The sequence below is a fragment of the Canis lupus genome, chromosome 9 (assembly GCF_003254725.2).
Source record: "Canis lupus dingo isolate Sandy chromosome 9, ASM325472v2, whole genome shotgun sequence".
In the NCBI taxonomy this organism is placed as follows: Eukaryota; Metazoa; Chordata; class Mammalia; order Carnivora; family Canidae; genus Canis; species Canis lupus.
In genome coordinates this window covers 22,152,623-22,180,618 of record NC_064251.1, presented here as the reverse complement: position 1 = coordinate 22,180,618, position 27,996 = coordinate 22,152,623, and the positions used below count along the sequence as shown (strand labels likewise).

General features: G+C 54.8%; 1 protein-coding gene across 4 annotated transcripts; it reads right to left on the bottom strand.

Annotated features, from left to right (window-relative positions):
• Positions 1–24,502, bottom strand: LOC112655046 (junction plakoglobin). Of its 4 annotated transcripts, none has more exons than XM_025439799.3 (14): positions 24,345–24,502; positions 13,228–13,440; positions 11,291–11,550; positions 10,831–11,069; positions 9,516–9,717; positions 7,775–7,919; positions 7,550–7,653; positions 6,022–6,360; positions 4,442–4,597; positions 4,105–4,224; positions 2,400–2,550; positions 2,169–2,290; positions 1,536–1,575; positions 1–1,279 (listed from the first exon to the last, which is right to left on the bottom strand). In XM_025439799.3, exons 2-14 carry the CDS (start codon positions 13,430–13,432, stop codon positions 1,128–1,130), a joined length of 2,235 nt encoding a protein of 744 aa, XP_025295584.1. In that variant the 5' UTR covers positions 13,433–13,440; positions 24,345–24,502; the 3' UTR covers positions 1–1,127. The 4 variants fall into 4 exon arrangements, with proteins under 4 accessions (XP_025295584.1, XP_025295585.1, XP_035577256.1 ...); XM_025439800.3 differs by having other exon boundaries at positions 13,228–13,437; positions 24,345–24,495; XM_035721363.2 differs by lacking the exon at positions 24,345–24,502 and adding an exon at positions 23,689–23,835.
• Positions 24,503–27,996: the final 3,494 nt, after the last annotated feature.

Genomic DNA, 27,996 nt, shown 5'->3' with positions numbered 1-27,996 from the left:
TCTATGTGTTAGTTTTATTTTCTTTGCTTTGGTCTATACAAAAAAAACCAATAACCAAAAACATAAAGCGAGAATAATAAAACTCTCTGCTGGGACCACCCCCAGCCCCCCACACCCACGTGAGGAGGTGGTGGAGGGTTTGAAACAGGAAGGGGAAGAGAAAGCCCCTCACCGCACACCAGAGGGGTCAGCCAAGAGCACTTCTCAGGAGTCAGCTAGGGCGGTTGTGTGGGTGGGATGGGGTGCTCCCAAGCAGGGGCCAAAGCCAGCTGAACATCCTCGAGAGGGGAGCAAGCAGTGTCCTCATCTCCGTCCCATCTCCCTGGTCCGTCCCTGAACTTCTCAAACAAGCTTTGGATTCTGGGACTTTGAGCATTGAACCTGGGTTCTGGCCACCCCAGGGGCTCAGAACAGTTGGTGGGTTGGAGTTCAGTGAGAAAATCAGGCCCAGAGAAGGAACCAAAGCTCTGAGGGGCCTGGGTTGCTGGAGTCAGGCCACCCAGGGTGGGGGTGAGAGTGGGGGGTGATTACTGGGTGGGGGAAGAGAGTGAGTGGTTGAGTCTAAAGCTTTAGTGCCAGGGCCACAGAGGTGGGAGGGGGTGTTGGGCCCTGGACCCACAGCCTAGGACAGAAAAGCAGGAGCATCCCTAGAAAGACCCTATAGAGGATGTCTGGAGGCATGGGCCGGCGAGAAGTCACAGCGAGAAGTCGTGGCCCTGCTCCCCTGGGCTCAGGCACTTTCCTGTCTCGCCCCATCGCCCACATGGAGAGCCTCTCAGATGAGGAACCGCACCTGGGGGAGGGGGAGTTATACACAGAGGGGTCAGGGCAGGCCTATGGCCTCCAGGAGCTTGTGCCACCCCCGTGTCACCCACCCACTACCCACCTGCCCCCAGCAAGACAAGGGAGTGAGGCAGGCCAAGGCACGCCTTCCTCAGGGGAGCTCAATGGCAAAAGGCCCCACACTCACTTCCCCCAGAAAAGGGCCAAGGTTTCAAAGGAAAGATGACAGGGCCTTTGTGAGAAGCAAGTTCTAGCGGGGAAGAAAAGCATGTCTCAATGGCCCAGAGGCCCCAGGCATGGGGGAAGCCTGCAAGCAGGAAGGTGCCGTACTGGATTGCAGCCAGCTAGGCCAGCATATGGTCCGCCGTGGGGTAGGGGGGCCTCAGGCCGTCGCTGTAAGTGTCGATGGGATAGTCCGCGTCCATGTCCATGTGCATGTCCAGGGGGTCCAGGGGCACATCACTCGAGTACATGGGGCGGTAGGTGGCGTCCATGTCTGGGGAAAAGAAGGGAAGAGGACCTTCTAAGGTCTGCAGACCACCCTGCTGGACCTCACAGTCCATCTCCAGTGGGCCTGACCCCTTCTCCACTCCCCTACATCAGGGGGCCTACACAGGAGTAGGTGTGGACTCTGCAGTGGCTGCCACTGGTCATGCGGCCCTGGAGACACAATGCCTCTCCTTCACTCACATCCCCAGACACCCCACACTGCAGGGTCTCGGGGACCCCTGAGGAACTCTGCACACACTCACCATCTGCGTAGGGCTCATTGATGGGGATCATGCTCTGGGCCTAAGGAAAGAGACAGAGAAACATTGCAGGAGGGGAGAAGGGTGCAAAATGTCAGCTCTGGGCTGGGGGGTGGGCAGCTAGAGATGCTTCTACAAAGAGGGAAAAGCATAGACCCCTCGAAGGAACAGAGGAATGAAATGGGGTTACACAGTGCCCCAATGGACTCCTCTCCTCAGTCACTTCCGAAGAGTTGAAGTTCCCACCGTTCTCGCATAGGGATGCCCACAAAACCAGGGCAGCCCTGGGGACAGCAGTGCACAAGATGCCTTGAGAACGGGTACTGGGAGCTGCCCCACCCAGGATCGGGGCAGCACTAGCCTACAGAGCACCTCTGCACACGTTAGAAAAAGGCATTGCCCCCTGCTTCAAACACTTCTAATAACATGGACAAAATAAAATTGCCATTCTGGCAGGTCAAAAGCAGATAGTTTAACCTACCTCTGCCATCTGCTAGAAATGGTCATCAATGATCCAATTACAAAATAAAAATCTGAAGTTGACAGTATGGTAGGAGGAGCTCCCTCAAAGGCACTGTCCATGTGTAGTGTGCAACTTGCACAACCATACATTGCAGTCCAACCCAGGATACTCACAGCCTCCCATGCAGCTGGGTCATGCTTGAAGAGGGAGTTGGTGAGCTCCACAGATACGCGTTTACGGTAATCTGGGTTCTTGTCCTCGGAGATGCGGAACAGGACAGCCGCAGCGTAGGTGGCTGAGCAGAGAGGAGAGGAAAACTCAATTAAGCGCCTGCCTTCACCCTGGCTGGAGGACCAAGACCCAGCCCCCGCTGTCTCCCCCTGGCCCACAGCACAGCCCCTCACCGGTGCCCTCATTGCGGGAGTGCAGTAGCTCCATGAGTGGAGCTGAGGCCCCCTCAGCATCAATTGCATCAGCTGCCTCCTTGTCCTGGGCCAGCTCACACAGCACCCCGGCAGCCACGCGCTGGATGTTCTCCACTGACGAGTACAGGAGCTGGGGAGAGGGAGGGTGCGTGGGGTGGGGAAGGGGCGCAGGTGGGTAAGGTGTAAGGCAGATGGGCAGCCCGCTCGCCCCCCAGCCCTGTTAGTCTCAGCTCCCCTTTTCTGGACTTAGCACCAGCTCCTACTAGAAAGTGTGGAAAAGTCTAAGAAACATAAAGAAATAGGAAAGAAAACCAGCCATAATTCCCCACCCACATATAGCCTTTGTTAATACACTGGCATATTTCCATCATGTTTTTATCATAGTCCTGTTTTAGGACTATGCATCCCTATTTTTATTTTTATTTTATTTTATTTATTTATTCATGAGAGACACACAGAGAGAAAGGCAGAGACACAGGCAGAGGGAGAAGCAGGCTCCATGCAGGGAGCCCGACGGGGGACTCGACCCCAGGACTCCAGGGTCAGGCCCCGGGCTGAAAGCAGTGCTAAACTGCTGAGCTACCTGGGCTGTCCCTTATTTTGATATTTTGATTCCTGTTTTGTTTGTTTGTTTGTTTTACCTCACACTGTAACATAAGGCATTTTCCTACATTATTAAAAAGCTTTACCTAGAAATCTGAGTCCATACTGATAAGAAAAAAGAGAGTGTTAAAAAGCCAAACAATAACAAAAAAACAAAACAAAACAAAACCCCTCATTGGTCACAACTGGAGGTTGCAAGGATGCTAATCCCTTACTCTGAACTCTAGTACTTAAAGGGAAAAAATTTGAAAAGCCAAAAATTCTTCAACCTCACTGTATTCAGCCATATGATATAATGGACTTTTTTTTTTTTTTCAAGATTTTATTTATTTATGGGACACCTGTGTGGCTCAGCAGTTAAGCGTCTGCCTTTGGCCCAGGGCGTGATCCTGGAGACCCGGGATTGAGTCCTGCATTGGGGTCCCTGCATGGAGCCTGCTTCTCCCTCTGCCTGTGTCTCTGCCTCTCTCTGTGTGTCTCTCATGAATAAATAAATAATTTTTTTTTAAAGATTTTTATTTATTTATTTTCACCAGCCCAGAGCATTCTCATTTTTTTTCTTTGCCAGTTTGATAGCGGAAAATGGGACGATCTCACTGGGAGCATAAGCTTCATTTCTTTAAACTCCTGGGGTTGAACACTGCCTGTTTATGAGCGACCTGGGATTGTTTCTGCCTCTGCCCATCTAACCACTGGGGTCTAGTATTACTGAGCTCTTTTATATGAAGGATATTAAACTCTTGTCTGTTGTGATACTTGCAAACATTTTCCCAGTTTGCTACTGACTTTTTCTTGCTTTTTAGACTGTTTCTGACATACAGATGATTTTAACGTTTATGTAGTTGAGATATTTTTCTCATTTGTGATCTCTTCCCTTGCTTTTGAGCTTGGAAAGCCATTCCCATGCAGGGATCTGCTAAGGGGTCACTCCTGGCATGGTCACTGTTCTCCAAACTCCTCCAATGACCTCTTGATGACTGGCCCAGACCCACCAAACCCATGGCTGCCAACCTCCCACTTTCAGTAATGGGGATGTGCAGGGGTTGGAGGGACCTCTGCTCTCCACCTGCCCCAGACTCACCTGTACAAACAGGGGTATAGTGTTGAGTCGGAAGATCTCCATGCGGTTCATGGGATCCCGGGCGAGGATGTGCAGGGCTCCAGTGCAGCCCTCCACAATCTCCTCCATCCTCACACCGTCCTGTACAACAAGAGGCATTGGGTCATGGCAATTGATAGCCCTTGGACATGCCCAAATGCCCCCACCGTGACAATCTGCCAAACCTCATTGGTCTTTGGAGTTCCATTCAACTACAACTTGCCTCCTCATTTACACACACACACACACACACACACACACACACACTCCCAAGCAGGACACCTCTGACCCCCAAGGAAGGCACCACCAGCAAACTTACCGTGTAGGGCTGCTGTGTGCCTGCAGCCACATGACGCTGGGCATCCTGGTGAGCCTTGACCAGCAACTGGACAAGGCGGGGAATAACTGCTGCCTCCTGCAGTGGGGCATGGTTTGCTGGGCACAGAGCCAGATTCCTGATCAGGCCGATGGTTGCCTGATAAGAAAAAGGACAATAATCAGGGACATTCTTGGGCATCTAGAGAATCCCAATTTCTAAGCATCATCTCCTCCTTCCCTTGTCATCTCTCTATCCGCCAGGCCAGACACAAACATGCTCCAGACCATGAGCCACTCCTAGCCCATGTCCCTTATTCCATAGAATCTGTGGGTCCTCATGTCTAATGCTAACAGTCCCTGCTAAAATGATGCCCCACTCCAGAACATTCCACCAGCCCCATGGCCTGACCCTCACCCTTGTCCCTTCCCTCAACAACCACCCTCCCCTATACACTGGAGTTTTACCTGCTTTTCGGCTAATTCCCAAACCCTGATTAGCAGGGAGTCCTTGCTATGGTTGACCTCAAAGCTTCCTGCTTTACTGATACTCCTATTGTAATCAATCCCCAGCAAGGCAGCTCTGGGAAGAAGTGTCCTCCTCAGGGCACCCCATCTCCCAGGGGCCACTCTGGCCTCCTAGGGTCCCTCAGGGTCTTGCGAAGCAAGCTATCATCTCCTCTGACCCGCAAAACAAGAAGCCAGAAGACTAGGCACAAAAATCACGAGATGAGGACGTGAGCACAGGTAGATGAACTACCAAGGTCACTTGTCACTTAGCGGCTAGGTGAAACCCTCCCCCCGCCTCAAGCTTATGGTAGGGATCAATCCCAAAGAGGGACCACATGCCTTTTTCTCTCACTATGGGTTTTTAAAATTCAATGTAGGGATCCCTGGGTGGCGCAGCGGTTTGGTGCCTGCCTTTGGCCCAGGGCGCGATCCTGGAGACCCAGGATCGAATCCCACATCAGGCTCCCGGTGCATGGAGCCTGCTTCTCCCTCTGCCTGTGTCTCTGCCTCTCTCTCTCTCTCTCTCTCTCTCTCTCTGTGACTATCATAAATAAATAAAAATTAAAAAAAAAAAATTCAATGTATAACTACTTGAGAGTCATTCCTATCTGTACTGTCAAACTGTCTAAAACTTCATCAATGGGAGCCCTGCTAGCTGGCTCTCCTGCCCCCAGGCAGCCTCCTGTAGAGAAGGCTGTACCCCTTCACAGCCTTCACTCCCTCCAACAGATGCTAAATGTGTCCCCCCAGAACCCTTTCTATTTTTTATCTGGTTAGGATCCCTCCTCAAATTTAGCAGATGTGGCCTTCTGACACATGACACTTTGCTAGCCTCCTTGTATCTAGACATGGCCACATGGTCAAGATCCAAAGCATGAGTGGAAGCAATGTGTCCCACAGACTGGCAACATCACCCTGGAATGTGTTAGGAAGGCAGCGTCTCAAGCCCACCACCACCTACAGACCCAGGGCCTCTCTGCTCCATGGCTCTGCCTGTACCCAGCTAGCACCTAAATCCTGCCTGCGAAGACCTCCTACCCCCCACCTAACCCCCGCCCCAGCCACAGGGGAGACCTTGACCAGCGGCCACTGGTTGGGCTGGTTGAGAAGCTTGACAATGGCCGGGATGCCGTAGTTGAGGCGCACGGAGTTCTGGGCCATCTCGGCCTCCGGGTGGCGGCTGGTGAGGTGGCGCAGGGCGCAGACGGCGGGCTCCGTGATGTCATCCTTGTCGCCAGCCCGCAGGATGGCATGGATGAGAGCCTCCACGCCGCTGTTCTGGGTCACCAGCGTCTTATTCTTGCTGTTGTTGCACGTCAGGTTGGACAGAGTGCCCGTGGCACAGGTGAGGACATTGACGTCGTCCACACTCAGCTGGTTCACCAGGATCTTCAGGACGCTCTCCAGGCCCTCCTGTGGGTTGTGGGGGAGGCAGCAGAAGGTGAGGGAGACTCTCTGCTCCCGGAGGTCTTCCCAAAGGTGTCCAGGGGGAGCGAGATAGCCACGCAGCTGAGAGCCAACGGGCCGTGCCCACGTGCCTGGGAACCGTTGCCCCGGCGCCTCTGCCAACGCCCCGTGAGAAGGTGGCACAGTCCCATGGGGCAGTGGCACTCGGAGCGGCTGAGGGCTCCCCACAGAGCGACCGCCAGCAAGCCATCTGTGATCTCAGGCCGGTCTCCAAGCTCATGCTCTTGCCTCCAACCCCCATCCCGCCCCCTGCATCCTCAGACCCAGGCAGGGTCAGAAGGAAACGTGAAGGAGGCCACCTGTTTCAGTGGCCCAGCTGACTGCTCTTCCCTGGCTTCTCATCATCGTTCTGGGCCTTCATGCTGCCCCTCTCAGTGGTCCCCAGACCAAATCCACTTCCAGGAAACATCAGTGATCTAGAAGCCTCACTTCTCCCAGGGGGAGCCACATGGGCCTTGTGGTAGAACAGAAAGACCCCAGGCTCTGAAATGACACTCCTGAATCCCACCTCTACCACTTACTAGCTGTGATCAAGGGCCATTACGTCACCCCCCTGGGACCCTGTTTCTTCACCCAACCAACTGGCTCCCCTTTCCATCTCTAGTTGTTGAAAGGGGAAAGCAAGCCAATATCCATCAGGGCCTAAGCAGAGTCCAGCATGTGGCCGGGGGCCATTAAACAGCCTATTGATGGGGGGCAGGGGCCTCCTAGGAATGGTAGTCAGGTGGGAAGGTGGAACCAGGAGTCTTGTCCTAAAACTGCCATTTTTCCTTAAACTGTGTTTTTAGCTACCAGAGCCCTCAGGCCATCTCTTGGTACATTACTGCTCCTTGTTGCAGGGTCTGTGTCAAAATTACTCCCCTGGTATCATCTGAACCCCAGCTTAGGAATATCAGCCCCTTCCTCTGTTCCCCTTCCTGAGTCCTTAACAGCCATTAGAGCCCTAAGCTAAAGGGATGAGGAATTTCAGGGATTTCAGGGTATTTCCAGCCTTAGTCACAGTGGGGCAAGATGTAGAGGCCTCAGGCCTCCCACGGCTCCTAAAGTCAGAGTCCCAGACAGGAGACTGCCTGTGGCAAGAGGGGAGCATGAGGTGGCTGAAGAGGTGGACCCCAGCCCCCAAGGTCTCCCTCACCTGTTTGGTGGCCACATCCGAGAGGTTGCGCAAGGTCCAGAGACAGTTCTGTACAAGGCGGGGGCTGTTGCTTGTCAGGTGTTTGCCCAAGGCCTGCATCCCACCTGGGGCGAGAGATGGGAGCGTGTAAGGCAGGGGAGCATGGCTCACCAAGCCCAGCTGCCAGACAAGACCCCCACCCCGCCCCTCCAGGGCACAAGGGCTGTCCTCGCAGGCCATCCTCACCAGCCTCCACGATGGCAGGCTTATTGCTGGGACACACAGACAGCACCTTGAGCACACGGCTGGTGGTCCAGAGCAGCTTCTCATAGCTGTAGTTGCGCATGATCTGCACAAGGGCCTGGGGTCCTCCATTGGCCAAGATGATGAGCTGAGGGGGAGACAGTGGAGAATGAGTGTGAGATAGACAGGAAATATGACAAGGAACAAGGAAAGGGGAGGAGGTGACAGAGCTGTCGCTACCAAACTTCAGCTAAAACCTGAACAGCTTTTGTGACTACTAAAAAAGCCAAAATTTTGGGACACCTGGGTGGCTCAGCAGTTAAGCACCTCCCTTCAGCTCAGGGTGTGATCGTGGAGACCCAGGATCAAGTCCCACATCGGGCTCCCTGCATGGAGCCTGCTTCTCCCTCTGCCTGTGTCTCCGCCTCTGTCTCTCTCTGTCTCTCATGAATAAATAAATAAAATCTTAAAAAAAAAAAGCCAACATTTTTTTTTAAGATTTATTTATTTTATTTATTTATGACAGACAGAGACAGAGAGAGAGAGACAGAGAGAGAGGCAGAGACACAGGAGGAGGGAGAAGCAGGCTCCATGCACCGGGAGCCCGATGTGGAACTCGATCCTGGGTCTCCAGGATCGCGCCCTGGGCCAAAGGCAGGTGCTAAACCGCTGAGCCACCCAGGGATCCCCAAAAGCCAAAATTTTTTTTTTAAGATTTTATTTATTTATTCATAGAGACAGAGAGGGAGAGAGAGAGAGGCAGAGACACAGGCAGAGGGAGAAGCAGGCATCATACTGAGAGCCTGACGTGGGACTCGATCCAGGGTCTCCAGGATCACGCCCTGGGCTGCAGGCGGCGCTAAACCGCTGCGCGCCACCAGGGCTGCCCAAAAGCCAAAATTTTTAAAAGGATGTCTGGGTGGCTCAGTCAGTTAAGCCACGGTCTCCGGCTCGGGTCATGACCCTGGGGTCCTGGGATCAAGCCCCACCTTGGGGTCCCTGCTTAATGGAGAGTCTGCTTCTTCCTCTGCCCCTCATCTCGCTGGTTCTCTCTCTCTCACTCTCAGATAAATAAATAAAATTTTTTAAAAGATAAAAGAAAAAAGGATAATAAACAATGCTGACAAGGATGAGGTGAAACTACTAACAGACACCACCAACAACACTGTAAGTAACACGATCCTTTTGGAAAGCATTTGGCAATCTGGGTACAAGCCCAGAAATATTAAAAACCCTTAGCCCCACTGATGAAAAAATTTCCCACTCTTTGGGAAAAGCTGTGTGTCCAAAAATGCTCATGACAGCATTGTTTATAAAGGTAGACAATTGAGAGCAATCTAAATGCCCTCCCTAAGAATAAAGTCTGGGGCCCCCACTTAATGAAATGCTATCTGCCATTGTAGAGGGTGATTTTGAGGGTATGGGAAAAAAATTAAAAATACATAGAAAACAGATCCAAAGTTGTACATTTGCCATGACTACAACCATGTACAGACATGCCCACAGGACGGGTCCACAGGAAGCACACGGAGATAGCAGTGGTTGCATAAGGATAGTGACTTTTTTCCTTTTCCTCAACCTCAGAATATTCAGTTATATGATGAAAGATGTACAACCATGTATACTCATATATTTAAACCAAAAGGGGTAAAGAGGCAGTGGTCCAAAGCTACAGCTGGATAGAAGGAGATACACTGGAAGGCCTTGGGGTGTGGTTGGGGGGGTGCACGGCAGCACAGCTCACCTTGCTCTCCTGGTTGCCATAAGCCAGGAGCTGCAGGCAGTCGGTGGTGATGGCCAGGAACTTGGGGTTGTTTTTGTTGAGCAGGGGCACCATCTTCTGCAGCCCATCTGCCAGGCGCACCGCCATCTTGGCGCCCTCCTGGTACAGCAGCAGGTTGTGCAGCGTGGTGATGGCGTAAAACAGGACTGACTCCACCGGGGAGCTGGGATGGTGGGCAGTGGCTTGATGTGAGTCGGGCCCCAAAGGTCTGGCATAAATGAGGGCTACCTCCCCCCAGGAAGCCTTCCCCATACCAACACCCCCATGGAAACAGCACTTTAGGGATCGAGTCCCACATCGGGCTCCCTGCATGGAGCCTGCTTCTCCCTCTGCCTGTGTCTCTGCCTCTCTCTCTCTGTGTCTCTCATGAATAAATAAATAAAATCTTAAAAAAAAAAGGGGGGGGGGGAACAGCACTTTACTAAAATCTCATGGGATCCCTGGGTGGCGCAGTGGTTTAGGGCCTGCCTTTAGCCCAGGGCGCGATCCTGGAGACCCGGGATCGAATCCCACATCGGGCTCCTGGTGCATGGAGCCTGCTTCTCCCTCTGCCTATGTCTCTGCCTCTCTCTCTCTCTCTCTCTGTGACTATCATAAATTTAAAAAAAAATAAAAAATAAAAAAATACTAAAATCTCATCGTCCCTTGAGCCCAGCCCCGCTCTTAGGCACAGATCACACAGCACACACCACTCCTCTCCCCACCAGGACCATGACTCCGCCTGCTTCTGGGCTTTTAGCCCAGGGCTGAGCGCATAGTCGGTACTAAGGAACTACCACATGGGAGGCCATGTGCTAGAAAGGTCCTGTGAGGGGGTCAGAGTATCTCCCACCTCAAGGAACTCACAGCCTGGCATGGATAGAAGGAGAAAGACCAATGAACCTTGCAAGGCTGGGAAAGATACAGGGGGCAAGGGGCTATCTCTGCTGTTCCCTCTGCCTGGGATACTCTTCCCTTCATCTACGCAGGCCAAACCCCACTCATCCATCAACCCTCAACTCATCATCCTGCTGTTAGAGTGCACAGCTTCCCGGAGCTCTGAGCAATCCTGGGCAGACCTCTCTCCAGCATATACTGTATCCTAGTAACTAACACGCCGGTCACATGCCTATTCCGCCTGCTAGGCTGTGAGTAGCTGAGCACCAGGACTGGGCATGGGTCTGCACCTGGCACACAGTAGGTCCTCAATACCTGATGTATGGAAGCCCAGGGAAGAGAGGGGGTAGGCCCAAGTGAAGGGAGTCCCCGGTATCCCCCAGTGGGTAGGGGTGGGTACCTGAGCATGCGGACCAGGGCAGGGATGCCGCCCGACTTGAAGATGGCAAGCAGCCCCTCACGGTGGTGGGAGAGGTTGTGCAGGATGCTGGTGGTGCAGCGGGCTGTGTCCAGGTCACTGGTGTTCTGCATAGTACGCACCACGGCTGCCACCAGCTGGGGCGAGCCCATCAGCGCCCGCCGTGACGCCTCTTTCTTGGACAGCTGGTTCACGATCATGGCTGCCTTGGTCACCACCACCTGAGGGGGACGGGGAGGGATGGGAAAAAGTGAGCAGAGGGGCCGGGCTGGCTGCCACCGTGAGATGGGGGGAGGAGGGCAAGTGACCCCCTCCACAAAGTTCAGAGGGACCCAGCTCAGACTCTCCCTGCTGATGGGGCCCTGCGTAGGGCCGGCCCCTGCGGACACCTGACCTCTCCCCTCTCTGCCCTGCCCCCACCCTGGCCAGGCCCCCCACGGACCGGGTCCTCGTCGTTGAGCAGTTTGGTGAGTTCAGGCAGGGCCCGGGTGGCCAGCTCGGCGTCGTCCTGGTAGTTGATGAGATGTACGATGGCTGACTTGAGCAGCTGGGACGGCTCGGCCAGCCGCTGCAGGTTGGTGGTCTGCCCTTCCACCTGGGTGGCCAGTAGCAGCGAGCTGTCTTCGCCTGTCACGCCAGGACACATGGCCTCCCGTACCCGCTTGGCTCTGGCTGTCGTGGACATTTGGTACTCCAGGTCACCTGGATGGGGGGGTGTCAACGGGGAGGGACTGAGTGGCAGGATGGGCAGGGGTGGGGGGGACACAGGGGGCAGGGCAGGCCTTGTAGACCGGGCTCTCTGGGCTGGCTCCCACCCCGACCAAAGCCCCAGCAGCACCACTTGTGATTCTGCCTCTAACCGGGGGAGGTCACCACCACCTCGTCATGTCAGCTGTAAAATGGGGCACCACCTGTTCTGTCCGTCACAGGGAATTTTTATAGGGAATTAAATGAGATAATAGTTGTAATTTGCTCTGAAAAGAAAGGATGTACTACACACATCACTACAAAAGTGTTAGTGAAGATTACTATCATGGGAACAGTTAAAAATTTTTGACCACTTACAAAGTGCTTAGCAGTGAATTAAACGTTTTTCTTATATTTTCTCATTTAATCTCATAATAACCCTAAAAGATAAATACTATTACTATCTCCATTTTACAGATGGGGAAACTGAAGCCCAGAGAGTTGTTTGGTTTTGTTGTTGTTGTTGTTTTCCTAGAAGCCCAAGCTGGGGTCTGAACTCAGACAGGCTGACTCCAGAGCCCAAACCCCAACCCTATGCCCCTCCCTTAACAATCAGGTTGGGGTAGCAGCAGACAACCCAGGTCTCCTTTCTTTGAGATCTCATGATTCTAATTATATCCTCATCATCTCCAAAGGAGGCAACTCTCCCATTATAGAGGCAAGCAAATAGAGGCCCAGAGGGCTACCCAGTATCATACAGCAGATCAGAGGGAAAGGTGGGAGTGTGGGTTTCAGAAGGCAGGAGGTGGGTTCTTAGCTAAGACTCCGGGTTCCACCCCCTGGGTGGGTCCAGGAGCCCCACAAATAGGTGCCCAAACTTCCCAGGCAGCCTGGCCCTGGCAAGTGTCCCGATGCCCTGAGGAGAAAGAGGCAGAGGTTCCACCCTCCAATTAGTCAGGAAGGAGGAGACACCCACACAGCTTTCCCACCTGGAATGCTGTACTTTTAGCTACCAACACAATGCCTGGTTCTCCCTGCCTGCTGTCAGGGAGGAGAGCCCCGGGCGGAGGCTGAGTTCTGAAGGGCCTCCACCTGTCACAGCCCGCCCCATACCTTTCCCAGCTCCCACAGCTCATCCTGTTCAGTGTTCGGGGCCCGGGAGGCACCCGTGGACAGCAGTCCTAGGGCTCGGATACCCTTCTCCCCCAGAGAGGCCAGCGCCCTAGCTGGTGAGGCATCCCCTGCTGCCAGAGGCCCAGAGCTGGGAGCCCGAACTGGGTCGTCACTCTGCCACCTGGCCACAACCTACCTGTAGGTCTCCTCCTACCCTCGTCAGGAGCCCTGCCTCCCCGTCAAACTTGGGGCCCCTGGAGCAAAAGGACCATCTTCCCCAATCGTCCATGGGCCTCTTGAGGGCAACAGTGACACCTTGTCATTACACTGTAAGCTCATCGAGGGTAAGGACCCTGCCTTCAGACTTTGCTTCTCCCTCCATACGAGAAGTTCAAGGAAGAGGAATCTGCCGCCCTCTCAGATGGGGGCAACCCTGAAGTAGCTGTGCCTCCTCCCTCAGACAGGAGCTCCCATTGTCTGCCTCCTTTTGCCCTGACCTTCCTCCAGGCCCCAGACTGGTTTTCTGCTGAAGTATTTCCATGGAATAGTTTCCCTGAACGAGTCCCCGGGGCTCCTGACCTTGGCTCTGGGGCACCTGGGTATAGGTGGTGGTCTTCTTGAGCGTGTACTGACGCCCGCAGGCCTCATCCTCTTCCATGATGCCCTTGCTGCTGACCGAGGGCACACAGGTGTTGGCACCCGAGTGAATGCCAGAGTCATAGGTGTATGTCTGTTGCCACTCAGTCACTTTGATGGGTTGTTCAATCAGGTTCATCACTTCCATGATGGCTGCTGGGGACACAAAGGAAGGCAGGAAATTAGCTGGCTCCAGTGAGGCAGCCCATCATCATCTGGCCCAGCCCCGGCTTCAGCCCATTCCCAGGCCCAGGGAGGGAATCCCCACCGTGGGGTGGGATACCCTAGGGTGAGTCCAGGGCTTAGATCGCTTACCTCCAGCCCAGGATGGAGCACACCCCAGGGGGCGTGGGGCAGTAAAGAGCCAGATGCCCCAACCTAGCCCTGGGCTTGCTCATCTTGCTCTCCCCAGGCCCACACTCTCTGAGCAAAAGGTACCCAGGGCCTCCAGCAGGTTCTGGGATCCCACAGACCCACCCCCCCCCATCCACTAGGGCTCTCTGGGAAAGTCTATGGTGAGGCAGCTACACCCCAAGCATCGGACAGGAAACTGGGTGGGGCAGGGAAGCAGTCAGACGGGTTTCTCTGGAGAGCCCTGGAGGCTGCTAGGAGCAGTCAGAGGCTCCCTTGGAGACTCCAGGATCTCAAGGATCTTTCCTGAAGATGGGGCAGGATCACAAGTGACCCCAGAGGCCCAAGCTCTAAGATCCCTGTCTCTCCGGCACCCCAGGTCTTAGAAGCCTTTTCTGGAATTCTGAGCCCCATCGACCAGTTCGAAATACCAGCCACATATGACTGGACCAATTCACTTCTCTGCAGAACCCAACCCTCATTTGCAAAATATGGATAACACCACCACCACCACCACCCCCCCCCCCGCAGGTTGTTATGAAGGCCAGATTTGTAAAGGACCCAGCCGGGTGCCAGGTACATAGTGGGTGCTGGGTGTTGGTGGCCGGCCACCTATCAGCGGTGCCTCTCCCTCAGTGGGGGGTTCCCACTTCCTGTCTTTGTAGAACCCAGGCTAAGATAAGGGGTGAGGCAGGCCTCAGGAGGGGTTGCTGCTATTCAGGCACCCCTCCATCTCTCTGCAGAGACGTGGGGGCACTTGAGGTGCATGAATTGCTGGGCCGTACTGTGTACCAGGGTGGTGGACTCTTACTTGGTCTGTTTGGCTTCCCTGTCTCGGGAGCTGACCCCTGAGTCCCACCCCTGGGAGGAGAGGCAAGGGGGGCTGTGCTCCGGTGAGGGCCTGCCTGGTGCAGAGCTTTCAATAAGGCTGTCATCTGCGCAAGCAGGTTTTAATGCAGATCCTCTGCTCCCCCCGTTTATGGACAGGGGAACTGAGGCTCCACCAGGTAAGGTGGCAGAGCTGGGACCAGGCACAGGTGTGGGTGACACCCCAGTCTGAGGCCTTGGCACATGCAGACTGTAGGCTGGTCCACCCATGAAGACGGGCAGTACTCAGTACCTCAGACCTATTGTCCTATGGTGATGGGGGCCCAGGTTCAGCTGGTTCAGCCTGGCCCCACCCCAGGAACAAAGATCTTTAGGGTATGTCTTCCCAGGGTCACCCTCAAGGAGGAGGATGAATGATCCTCAGGCCTCCCTGCCTTTTATGGTGACACGGGCTCCTTCCCGGCCTATGAGCACACCTGGAACAGGCAGAGGCAGGAGCCAGACCAGCTCCCGGCTGCCTCCTTCCTCTCCTCCCTTCACCCCAAGTGACTCAGAGTTTCGAGCTGATAAACAGAAGCAGGCCCAGAACACCAGACAGCAGGCTCCGTGCCACCAGATGCACCCAGCTGCTTCCTAGGCACTGGCCAAGTGCGGCTATTTCAGGAGGAGCCCTCGGCCCCCACCCTAACCACGCACTGCCCAGCGTACTCCTGCCTTCCCTGGTGGGAGAGAGAAAGAACAGAGAACTTTGGAGGAGGAAGCTTGTCACGGAGCCGCCCCTGGGGAGGAGAAAGCCCTGGGGAGGAGGCCTTGGGCGGCCCAGTGCTGCAGAAGGAAGGTAAAACTCTATCAGGATTAACCCTGTAATGTCACTATGCCAGGCAGAGGGCTGAGCAGGCATCTGGGCACTGAGATCTGTTTCAGGACAAACGGGAAATCTCCAGCCCTGCTCAGTAAGAACACCCCACCTGAGCCAGTTAGAGCCCCCCTCCCCCAGCATCCTGCCCAGAGCAGAGACCATTCCACCTCCCCCTGGGGCTTCTCAGCCAGAGGGGCACAGGCCTCACCCTGAACCTCAGAATCAACCCCCCCACCCCACTCCCCACCAGCCTCCATCCACAGGGACCCCCGAGGTCAAGGCTGGCCACAGGAGGAGCATTTTCCCAGCCAGGGAGGGGGTGACGGGGGTGGAGTCCCCTCACTACCACCCCCCCAGCCCAGGCCTGGAGCCAAGAGAAGCTAAGGGCTGGCAGCTGCCCAGAGCAAGACAGAGGCCACCAGGAGGTCAAAAGATCCATGGGGGCGGAGACACTCGGCTGCTTTTACAGTCAAATGAATCTCCAGCCTGGTGGGGCATTTTACCGGTCCCAGTTTCCAGTTGAGGAGACTGAGGCACCACCCTAAGAACAGGGCAGCGTTCTGCTGGGATCCGGGGTCTGCCTCTCTGCACACCAGCCTCCAGCCCACTAAACAAGGCTGCTCCCCTGGCTCCTAACGGGGGACGCCCTGCAAGGAGAGAGGGCCAGACACTGGTGTACGACAGGGGCTGGCGAGAGCATGGGTAGAGCTGAGCCCCTTGCCAGCAGGCGAAGAGGCTGGGGAGGCCAAGGGTGCTCATAGTTGGAGCCAGAGAGCCCTGGCTGTGAACTCAGGAGTCCCAGGCCTTTGGTCCTGGTCCCAGCCACAGAGACCCAGGCTGACTGGTGTCCTTAGGCAATTACTTGCCCTCTGTGCTTCATCCACAGAGAGCGTGGCCCAGCTGATCTCAGAGGAGCGTTGAGATCTCTCAGCCTTCCCAAGACAGACAAGAGAAGGCTGAAGGTGGGCCACGGGAGAGTCAGCAAACAGTGCAGAGAGGACACACACTAGAACTCTTCTCAAGGAAAGGATCCTAGGGTGAGCTCCTCCTGCAGCAGGAAGGTGAGGAGTCAGACCTCAGGAAGGACTGTCAGGCCACCCCACCTTTCTCACTGGCTCCCAGGGGAACCAGGGCAATTCTCTCTCACCAAGAAAGAAAAGTGCTGTTTTGGCACTTCCCAGGGCGGAGGGGGCCGCACCCAGCTTGGTCTCACCCCTCTCCACCCTGCACCCGGAGCGGGACTGCCACAATGCCCCTGGACAGAGCCAGGGTGGAAGTGGGTGAGACAGGCGCGGGCCCTGCCCACACGCTCCGGCCAGAGCCGGGCAGAGCCAGACACCGGGCAGCTTTCTGAGTTGCATGGGGGGCCTTTGTTTCACAGCATGCTCTACTGCTGGAACACAGGAGGCCGAAGCCAGCTCAGGAGATCACAGGGTAGGGTGGGGACAGTACAGGGGACAGGAAGAGAAGCCTGGGCCCTGGAGAAGGAGCGCCAAGGTAGGAATGTGCAGGCAAGCTCTGGACAGACCCTGCCCTTCATTCCTGCTTCCTCCCCAGCAGCCTGCCACTGGGCACCCTAAGTCCAAGACAGTCCCGGCACAGCGTGGTCCAGCCGAGACGCTAAAATTAACTGCCACTGGGGTTCCTGGCTAGCTCAGTCGGAGGAGCAGGCGACTCTTGATCTTGGGGTTGTGGGTTTGAGTCCCACATTGGGTATAGCAATTGCTTAAAAATAAAATAAAATATTTTTAAATATTTTAAAATTTTATTTTAAATAAATAAATATTTTATTTATTTAAATAAATAAAATATTTTTAAAAACCTAAATAAGGGGGATCCCTGGGTGGCTCAGCGGTTTGGCACCTGCCTTTGGCCCAGAACACGATCCTGGAGTCCCGGGATCGAGTCCCGCGTCGGGCTCCCTGCACGGAGCCTGCTTCTCCCTCTGCCTGTGTCTCTGCCTCTCTCTCTCTCTCTATGTCTATCATGAATAAATAAATAAAATCTAAATAAATAAATACCTAAATAAAGGGATGCCTGAGTGGCTCAGCGGTTGAGCATCCGCCTTCAGCATCTGCCTTCAGCTCGGGGCATGATCCTGGAGTCCTGGGATCAAGTCCCACATCAGGCTCCCAGCATGGAGCCTGCTTCTCCCTCTGCCTGTGTCTCTATCTCTCTCCCTCTCTCTGTCTCTCATGAATAAATAAATAAAATATTTAGAAAAAAACAACTAAATGACCCCCCCCAAAAAAATGAACCCCACATTGGGCTCCTTGCATGGGGCCTGCTTCTCCCTCTGCCTTGTCTCTGCCTCTCTCTCTCTCTCTCTCTCTCTCTCTCATGAATAAATAAATAAAATCTTTTAAATAAATAAATAAATACCTAAATAAACAACAACAACAAAAAAACCCTGCCACCAGACCTACCTCAGGCCCCTGCCCCACCAGTGCTGGGCACAGCTGGGCTGGGCGGTGGGGTGCCAAGTGTCAATAAAACACCTGGGAATGAGGACAGGAATGGGCCAGCTGGAAGCAGACTTAGATACATTGCATGGGAGAGCTAGGAGAACAGGCAGGGTTCTCCAGCAATTCCTTGGGCCAGAGACCAGCAGATCACGGGCACAGAGGAAGGGGGCTGCGGACAAGCCGGAGAGCACGGGAGTCAGGGGAGGCGATCCATCCATCCTCACTCACTGGCTGCGTGCCCTTGGGCAAGTCACTCGACTTCCCTGAGCCTCATATTCCTCATCTGCAAGGTAGAGATAATCAAGCCACTCCTTTCTTCAGACCATGTGTGGATTGTGGATCTAACACAGCCGTGACTGTGGAAGCCCTCTGTGGGCAGTAAAGGCCCAGGCGAGCTTTTTTCTATTAGCAAAGCAAAGAAATGGCAGAGGAGGAGCCAGCAGAGCCAGGCCCAGCAAGGTGGCCAGCGGCCAAGCCTTCCTTTTTTGGGACCCAGGACCAGGGAGGATGTCTACCTCCCAGCCCCAGGCCAGAGCCCCTGGAGTGGGGTGAGGTGTGACTGGGGAGTTGTGCCTGGTCCAGGAGGGAAGACACTGCTCTGCCCACTGACCACTGCCTTGCCTTTCCCCAGTGACATGTGCTGCTTCCTGCAGCCAGGGCTGGCCAGGCCAGTAGGCCTGGACATTCCCCACATAGCAGTCCCAGGAGAGAGGCTGGGCTGAGCAGGGCCACCAGCCCCCACCCTTCCCCACTGTCTCTGACTCCAGCAGAGATTTGGCCAGCGCTCCCAAGAACAGACAGAAACAGACCCTAGAAAAGTAGAGACAGATGTGACTGCTTCCTTTGAGAGCCCTGTCTCCCCCAACAGGCTGGGGCTTCCCAGCTAGGCCTCCCCGCTCAGACTGGTGTGGCTTCCAGGAGGAAACAACCCACAGACTAGAGGTCCCTTGACAGGTACTGTAATCTCTCCATTCAGAATGGTCATTCCAGGGCAGCCCGGGGTGGCTCAGTGGTTTAGCGTTGCCTTCAGCCCAGGGCGTGATCCTGGAGACCCGGGATCCTGGAGACACCTCCCTACGCGTGGAGCCTGCTTCTCCCTCTGCCTGTGTCTTTGCCTCTCTCTCTGTGGGTCTCTCATGAATAAATAAACAAAATCTTAAAAAAAAAAAAAAAAAAAAGAATGATCATTCCAAGCAGGCAGAGACTAAAGTGGGCACAATGTATGGCCAGGGCCCTGGGGACAGGAGTAGACAGAGGAGCCCATCCTCCTGGATGCTTCCAGAGGAAAACCCTCGCTTCCGGTCTGGAGGGCAGCCCAAGCTACTGCCCAGGACTGGCTGGGGGTAGGGGAGGCTCAGGTCAGGCCGTCCCAGCTGCTGTTTGTTTTCTTCCTTCTGGGCTCCCTCCCAAAGCAAACAAACCAGGGTGGGAAAATGAAGGGGACTTGGAGGAAGGGAAATGCAGGGCCAGGTGGCTCGACCCTAAGAACCTCCGGGCTCCCCTGGAGAGGGCTCCAGCTGGAACTCCCGTCTCTGCTGCTGACACTCTGTGGGCAAAACCCCAAATCAGTGGATCACCCCAAACCAGGGCTCCTGGGAATGGAAAAACACTTCATCCAGCCTCAGGAAACAACAAAGGCTTGACCTGGGTCAGTGTCACATCACACACAAGGGCCCCTGGAGGGGGGCTTGGGGGGGCACAGCTGGTATCCTCTCCTTAGGGGGTGGTCCCCAGGGTTTCATTCTGCAGGATTGCCTGACCCCCTCCTGGAAGTACAAGGAAAAACCGACCATGACTTCCCTGTTCTGCATTTGCTGGAGAAAACTAGGATGTGGATAAAGATTTGGTTAAAATTTGTTTTTGTTTTTTAAGATTTTTATTTATTCATTCATGAGACACACAGAGAGACAGAGGCAGAGACACAGGCAGAGGGAGAAGCAGGTTCCCCGCAGGGAGCCCGATGTGGGACTCCATCACGGGACCCCAGGGTCATGACCCAAGCTGAAGGCAGATGCTCAACCACTGAGCCACCCAGGCGTCCCTAAAATTTGTCATTGTATACAGAGCATGAGATCATTGAGATGGAGGCTAAGAAACAAGATAATGCTAAGAAAAAGAGAAGGGGAAGAAATGTTAGTGGTGGGATTATGGAGTGAGATAATGGGTGATTTTTTTTCTTCTCTTGCAAACTTTTCTAAACTTTCCAATCTTTGAAAAGATACACTTTTTCAATCAAGAGGTTGGAGGATTCACACAGTCCAGCCTCTCCCTCAGCCCCAAACAAGAAGCATACTGATCGCCCAGCCCCTTCCCAACTCTTCAGGTCTCTGCCACTCAGTCCCCGTCCCTACAGTGAGAAGGAAAGCAGGCCTGTTAACCCACACTCTGCAGGTCACAGGGAGCAGAACTTCTTGTCCTGAGGGTCCCCAAAGGCTAAGGTGCCAGGAGGCTGAGCAAAGAGCTTTCTCTTCAGGCCTGGCCAAGGAAGTTGCTAGAAATTGGGGCAGTCCATGTCCCCAGACCGCCACTAGATTTAACCATGCCCCAGGGGAGAGGCCTGGGGGACCTGCCCCAGCCACACCTCTCTTTCTCTCACAGGGGTCACTGGGCCAGCGGGCTCATGGATACCTGTCCCTCTTACCACCAGGACTCTCTTCTCCCAACAGACACAAGACTGTGAGTTTCCCCAGGGACCCCCCCACAGACCTCAGACTGGCACCAAAGGCACTGACTCCTTCCTGTCCTCTCTCCTGGGCATGATGGCCCTCGTCCAGCTCCCACAGAGCCCTGCTTCCTCCTCTTCAGAGAAGAGTCACCTCTGACCTTCCATCTCTCCCTCTTATTCAGCAATGCAAGATCTCATCTCTAACAGACAGGAAGTTCTTCCTCCTGTCTAGCCTCCATTCCTTCCCTAAGAGCATCAGTCCCGGCTCTTGTGTCCTCAGGGATGATAGAAAACCGCAAGCCCAGAACCCTCTCTATAGCATCAGATCATTCTCTTTCCTTCTCTGTCACATCAAGTCCCCTCAGGCTTCTCTTCTCCAGGATCAATAACCCTGGGAGGGGGGGGGGTATCCTCCTCTTGACCTCAAGGGATTCAGAAGCCCAGTGCTGACAGGCAGTGCCCAGGCTACACCCACAAACAGAGAGGCCCCATTTCCCAGGCCCATTCTGGTGTCAGGTGCCCAGCTGCCAGAGACAGTGACACCAGCCCCTCCCTCAGGGACCAAGGCCCTAGCTGACCCCACACCCATCACCAGAAAGGCACTTCCGGGTCCTAGGGTCCCGGGCTCCCAAGCAGAGGACAGCCAGCTTGAGGCCCCAGAGCAGCCAGGCACAATCCTGAAGCACAGTGGCCCAGTCCTAAATCTGACTCTCGTTTCCGTCTCCTCCCCAGAGACCAGGCCCCCCTTCATCTTGGCACAGCCCCAGTCCCCAGCAAAGCAGGAAGCCCCACTTCCTATACAGGGACAAGCCCAGAACAGCCCAGGGTCTGGCCCAATGTAGGCCAGGAGGCAGCAGCAAGTTTGACCCCTGCCCTCCTCTCCCCCACCAGCCTCCTCCACACATGTCCACAGCCTCTGGCCTTGGGGAGATGTCCCCCTCCCCCAGGAACTAAAAACCAAGCCACGGAGGTTTCAGAAGGCTGGAGGCTAGGACATGAGTCACCCCCTCCTGACCAACCTGCCCCCACCTTCACCACCCACACATACCTTCCTTGGTCATTTAGAATTCTCTTCTCCCCAGATTCCCAAACAGAGGCTCTCAAAGAACAGTGGCAGATTCTTCCCAGAGCTGTAGTGGGGTGATACACAGTACAGCAGAATGGGATCCAGGCTTGGAACCAGAGGACCCAAAGGCTAGTCTTGGCCCTTCTTGGGTCTCACTGTGCAACCTTGGACAAGTTACTTAACTTCCCTGAGTTTCAATTTCCCTATCTGCTGGACAGGGTAATGATAACCTGCCTCTAGGGACAGTCACCAGGATTAAGTGAGAACACTCCATGAAAGTGCTTAGTATCTGTAAAGTCCTCCCTTGCTTTTTTAGTCACCATTTATCAAATACTTATTGGGTTATGGGTATTACTCCCATTTTGTAGAGATCACTGAGGCTCAGAGAGATGAAGGGACCTGACCAAGGCCACATAGGTAATGAGTGGCAGGGCTGGGATTCAAACCCAGAACTGCCCTACAGTAATATCTCTCCAACAGCCCTTCCACTGACAGTCACCCCATCACTCTCAAGGGGCTCCTCTCCCCAACCCCTCATCAGAACCTGCCCCACGAGCCTCCAGGAGGGAATCCTTCCTACATGTTCTCAAAGCTTCCACCCTGGCACCCCAAACAGAGGTTCAGAGGGAATGGGGGTGGGGGCAGGGTGGAGGGCTCCTGTCACCCAAGGTGGGGCTTGATCTAACAAGAAATGGCTCACTGGATCCTACCTTTCCCCCCCTCCCCCACTACCTCCCTTCCCGTGAACCACCAGTTTCCACCAGGCACCTCCTAGTGATACTTCCTCAGTATTATCTTTTGATCACAGCCACAAACCAGATTAGCTAAACTAATCATTTAACCAATGTAATTACAATGCCTTCCCCTCCTCCACTTTGGCACACAGAAGAAGGAAAACAGGTTATTTTTGCCCAAATTCCATGACCTTTTGCCTCCCCGGAGGAACAAGACCCACTAGAGCAGAAGGATGGGGTTCCCTCCTCAGCCTCCCCTAACCCAGGGCGTTCCATGAAGATGGGTCTGACCCCTCCTCACTCCCCCAACTACAACCATGAAAGAGGTGGTAGGGTCTTCCCAACTGAGTCAGGCCCAATAGCCCTGATTCCCTCCAAAACTCCCTTCACCCCAAGACTGAGGGAAAGCCTGGCTCTTCTATTTCCCCTCTGCTCCTCAAGGAGGCTGGCATCCAAATCCCTGCAGAGAGACCACACCTCCTATTTTTGAAAACGAGGGCTGAAAGCCTGGTGATCTCCAACTCTGCCCTGGGAAGGGGCTCTCAGGAGATTGGAGTGAAAGGGGCCCTCATGCAGCTCTCCTGAAACCTTCCCCCCTACAGCCTGTCCCACTCTCCCCACCCAGCAACCTCAGGAAGGGGTGGCTGGGGGACTGCCTACAGAAGCCTCTAGAAGGAATGCAACTTCAAAATCCAGAAATCAAATGGAAACCAAACCCCAAGCTCCACACTCTTCAGACTCAAAGACCAGCCAGCTATATAACGTGGGGGATGGGGTAAGGGAAAAAAAGGCCAGAACAATCGCTCCCCCCCTCCCCACCCTCCTCAGTTTGGCCTGGCCCTGCCCCACCCCCATTCCTGGGGAGGGGGCAAAGCTTGGGAGAGAGGCACTGGCGCAGGCCTCAAGCGAGGGGGTGTGGTGGTCCCCGGAGGCAGGAAGAGAAGGAAGAAGCTGCTTCCCCTTTGGCCCACCCCCCACCCCTGCCCCCACCTCGGGCCCTTGGGGCCCAGCAAACAGGATGGAGGTGGGGGCAGGGAGGACAGGGTCAGAGAGCAGGCACTGGCCCAGGTTCACCCAGGCCGGCTGGGGGAGGGGGCTCTGCCCCAAGACGGACCCCCTAAGCCTGGGGGAAAGCCCTTGAGCAAGGAGGCAGGAAAACCCGCGGAGAAAGCTGCCGTGAATACTTCCAGCTAGAAAGTTTGTTTGGGGTGATTTTTTCGAGGTTAGAGAAGAAGAGCAGTCCTGTTCCCTGGAAGCAGCAGCCACTGGAAACAGGGCCAGTGAATTCTCCAACTAGGCTCGACCCCTCCGCCCGCACCCCAGTCCGAGCCACGGGTGCCAGACACCAGCTGCGCGCGGAGCCGGGCCCTGCGCCAGTCCCGCTGTCATCCCATCCCATCCCACCTCTGGGGGCTGGGCCCTGGCCCGACACCCACCGGGCCGGACCGAGGCGCCGCAGGTACAGCACCGACGAGGCCGAGGAGCGGAGGGCTGGGCCTCGGGACTCTCCGGGCGCTCACCTGCTCCGCAGGTGGGGCCTGCGTCGCTGGGAAAATGTGCGCTCGGCCCCCAAGGCTGGGCAAGCCGGGCGCAGACAATAGGGCCCCACCCAAGCCTGGGGGAGTAGAGAGGGAGGGAAAGCGAGGATGACGCGTGACGTGGGGTGAGGGTGGCCCCAAAGACACCAGCGGCAGCAAGTTTCCCGAACTGTACATTCCTGACTACGGAGTAAGCCTTGGGACGCAGACGAGCAGGGCAAAGTCTCCCTCGCGGGAGTCAGGGCGCGAGTCGGGCACGCGGCGTCGGGCGAGCTCACCCCACGGGCCGCGGGTCAGGCGCTACCCCAGAGACACCTGCCCTCGTCCCTCCCCGCCCTCCGCAGGTCTCCGGCGCACTCGGCCCCCGGCGCCTCCTCCCGAACCGCGCGCCCCCTAAGTGGCGGCCCCAAGGAGCCCAGCGCGCCCCCTGCCGCCGGTGCACGGTGGCGCTTCCTGGCTCGCGCCCTCACCTGCCCGGAGACCGCGGGCATCGGCCTCTCGGCCGCCCGCCGCCCCTCCCTCGCCCCCGCCGCCCCTGCCCCGCTCGTGCGCACCTGCGTGTGGAGCCTGGCCGGGCTAGGCAGGGGGCGCGCCGGGCTGGGGGCCGGCGCGGGCAGCGGGCTGGGCTCGGCGCGCTCGGGCGGCGGCTGCTCCGGACTCTGGCCAAGGCAGCAACTCCGTAACCGAACAAAAGGCGAAGGGACCTGACAGCCAAGCCCCGCCTCTCGCCCCCTCGAAGCCCCGCCCCCGAGGGAGACGCCCACCCGCTGGTGAGGGCTCACTGGCTGCCTCTCCCGACGGCCCCGTCGGGGGGCGGGGCCTCGCGCCCGGGCCTCCTCCCCCGCAGCCTCTGTTTATCCGCTGGCCATTGGCCCCGGGGACTGCTAGTCGGCTCCGCGGACGGCCTCCAGCTTGAGGTTCCAGCCTCCCTCCGCACCTATTGGCAGACAGAAGGTTACTTCCTCCCGATTGGGCAAGGGATTGTCAGCAAGGCTGGGGAAAGCACCAATGGGAAGGATGGGGTGTGTCTTGCCCCACCCTAGCTCTGAGCAGGTGAGGCTCCTTACTCTCCCCTTCCCCCTACCTGTCCAACAGGTGAGTCAGGAGGCGCCATGGGAAAGGACAGACGCCTTCACAGGCCAGCCAACTCAGCGTCAGGCGTGAGGCTTCTTTGGGCTTATTCACTCTTGCCACAGAGGGATAATAACATATTTGTATAGCACTTCATAGGCTTTTTTTTTTTTTTCTGGGTTGGGATTTTTTTTTTTTCCCCACCAAAGACGGAATGCGCATGAGATTTAGAATCAGAAGGCCTAAATAAATAAATAAATAAATAAATAATAAATAATAAATAAATAAAATAAAATAAAATCAGAAGGCCTGAGTTTGGTTTCTGCCGCTTAGTAGCTATCTGATCTCAGGCAAGTTACCCTACCTTTCGTCCTGTTCATCTATAAATTATTCATCTTTCACCACTTCATCTATACATTGGGTACATTAGCTGTATCTGTCTCATGGGGAGTGTGGGAATAAAACTAAGGCTTGTGAAATCACTTGGACGACTGCTAAATGTTAGAATTTAATGATATGGAGGGTTTTTTTAAATTCTCATGACAACTCTGGGGGGGGGGATTAGGACAACAAAATGAGCCTCATTTCAACAATGAGGAAAGCTGAAATTCAGAAAAGTCACAAAACAACAGAGTGGCACGCTAGAACTCCTTTCTTCTAATTTTTTTTTTAAAGATTTTATTTATTTATTCGAGAGAGAAGCAGAGACATAGGCAGAGGGAGAAGCAGGCTCCTTAGGATGCGGGACTCGATCCCGGGATTCCGGGATCACGACCTGAGCCAAAGGCAGACACGCTCAACCACTGAGCCACCCAGGCATCCCACTTTCTTCTAATTTTATCAAGGCCCACCAAGCGCATGTTCTCCTGGTGGAATAATAGCATAGATATAAAATGTCAAAGCAGTGGGGAGGGGTAGGGGGAAGGCCAAAACAACTATTCTGGGCTGAGACAGAAGAGCAATGATTTGGGACAAAGATAGAGAAAGTAGTGGTGGGTGTGGAAAAAAAATCAGGCATCAGATCCAAAAGAAAGCAACACTAACATAAAAGAAATGGGGCAGCAGCACCCCCTCATTGGTGGAAGGTCGTGGGTTAGTTATCAGAAAGAACTTCCCAACAGTCAAGGAAATTAAGAAGATGAGGGTCTTTCCTTTCTGTGGTTAATGAAATGGATGACTGCTCCAGTGGATGTACAGCATGCTGAACTTCCTAAAGACATTCATTCATCAACATTCAAGTATCGAGCACCCACTGTATGCTAGGCACCAGATTAGACCCTGGGAACACAGAAAACCAAAATGATCCCAATCCTCGAGAGGTTCCCAGAGAGCTAAGTATAAACAGGTCGCCATAGCCACTCTGAGTGTGTGGGAATTGGGGGAGTGGTCGTTCAGGGAAAGGTCCTCCCTCCAACAAGTTCCATAGTCCCCATGCTGGCACCTGGGGTGGGCTAGGTGAAGGCACCCCAGCAGTATCCTTGACCACTTTCCCACCAGAGAAAGGAATGATGGCCAAAACAGTCTCACTTCTGAGGCTTGTGCCATCCAAGAAGCCTCCCTGGAGGGGGTCAGGGAGACATCAACATCCTTAACCAGGTACCATCCCACATGCCAAGGCACTGTCCTTCATTTAGTTGCCTTGACTCCCCCTCCTCTTGCTTTTCTGAGTATCTTCCTACTTTGTCCCTCCCTGCCCCCCTATTTGCTCCCCCTAGCCACCAGCCAGGCAGTACCAGCAGTCCCCAGTCCCCAGTACCATGGCCAGCCCTCAGCTTGGGAGAAATAGAGCTCCCAACCCTAACCCTAGGGTTTCACTTCCTCCCTCTCCTTGCTCTCCCCATCCCCTGCCCATCTCCCCACCTCCACCCCTGCACACAGACACACACACTTCCCAGACCCAAGCCTGACTTCATTCCTTCCTTCCTCTCTCCCTCTCTGTGTACAGGCTGGGAAGGCTGGTTGACTACAGAGGGGTGGAAGAGCCTGGTGGAGTCGAGGGACACAAACAGGGCTTCAGAATAAATCCTGTGGGGCAGCCCGGGGTGGCTCAGCAGTTTAGTACCCCCTTAGGCCACGGGTGTGATCCTGGAGACCCAGGGTCGAGTCCCACATCGGGCTCCCTGGAGCCTGCTTATCCCTCTGCCTGTGTCTCTGCCTCTCTCTCTCTATGTCTCTCATGAATAAATAAAATCTTAAAAAAAAAAAAAAAAGAATAAATCGTGTGTGTGTGTGTGTGTGTGTGTGTGTGTGTCTCCCTAGAATGTTCCCTGTATGTCAGCCTGTAACAAGCTGTAACATGCCGGCCCCAAAGCTAAGCATCAGACTGGGACTGGGTGGAGGCACCTCCTACAGCAGCAGGAAAGACTGGAATAAGAGCTGTGTCTCCTCCCAGGTCAAGGGATTTTCTGCATATTTATTAAACACCTACTGTGTGCCTCTCTGGCACTGAGGATTCACCTGTAGGATACAGAAAAGAATCAGAAAATGATGTTTACTGCAAAGTGCTGGCTGTGTAGGGGATTTGGTGTCGGGGGTGAGGAAGCACCTAGGGACAGGCATGAGAGTCACTGTGGCCACAAGTCCCCTTCCTCTAAGCCTTTATAAGGCCTTGATTTCTCTGACAGATCTCCAGGAAAGGAAATTCTTCAGCCTCCCTTGTATGAATAGCCTTGTCTCCTTATTCTAAGTTCCTTGTGTCTGGCTTCACTTCGTATTCCTGAATTTTAAGCTCATTTCTCTTGCTGAGAGTTCAGTGGAAGCAGAGTCTTGGGGCCGCGAAGAACACAAATGGTTAATTCAGCTTTGCAGCTTTCTGGGTTTTCTGAGTAAAGAAGGAACAGGCACCAAAGGGCTCATCCCAAGCTGCCCCAGAAACAGAAGTTACCAGCAAAGAGGGGTATGATGAGGGTCCAATGTTGGGGTGGGGAGCTGGTGGGGACAGAGAGATGCTTCCCTGGGAGAAGGTGAACAGCCATGCGGCCCTCCTCAGCTCATCCTCTGCAGCCCTCTGGGCCATCTAAGGGGGTGGAAGAGACGCTGCTGTGTCTTCCATCTCAGCCCCCTCTCTGGGGGGAGGCCCTTCCCCACATGGAGGCCGTCAGGGATTCAGATCTACAAAAGCCACACACACACACA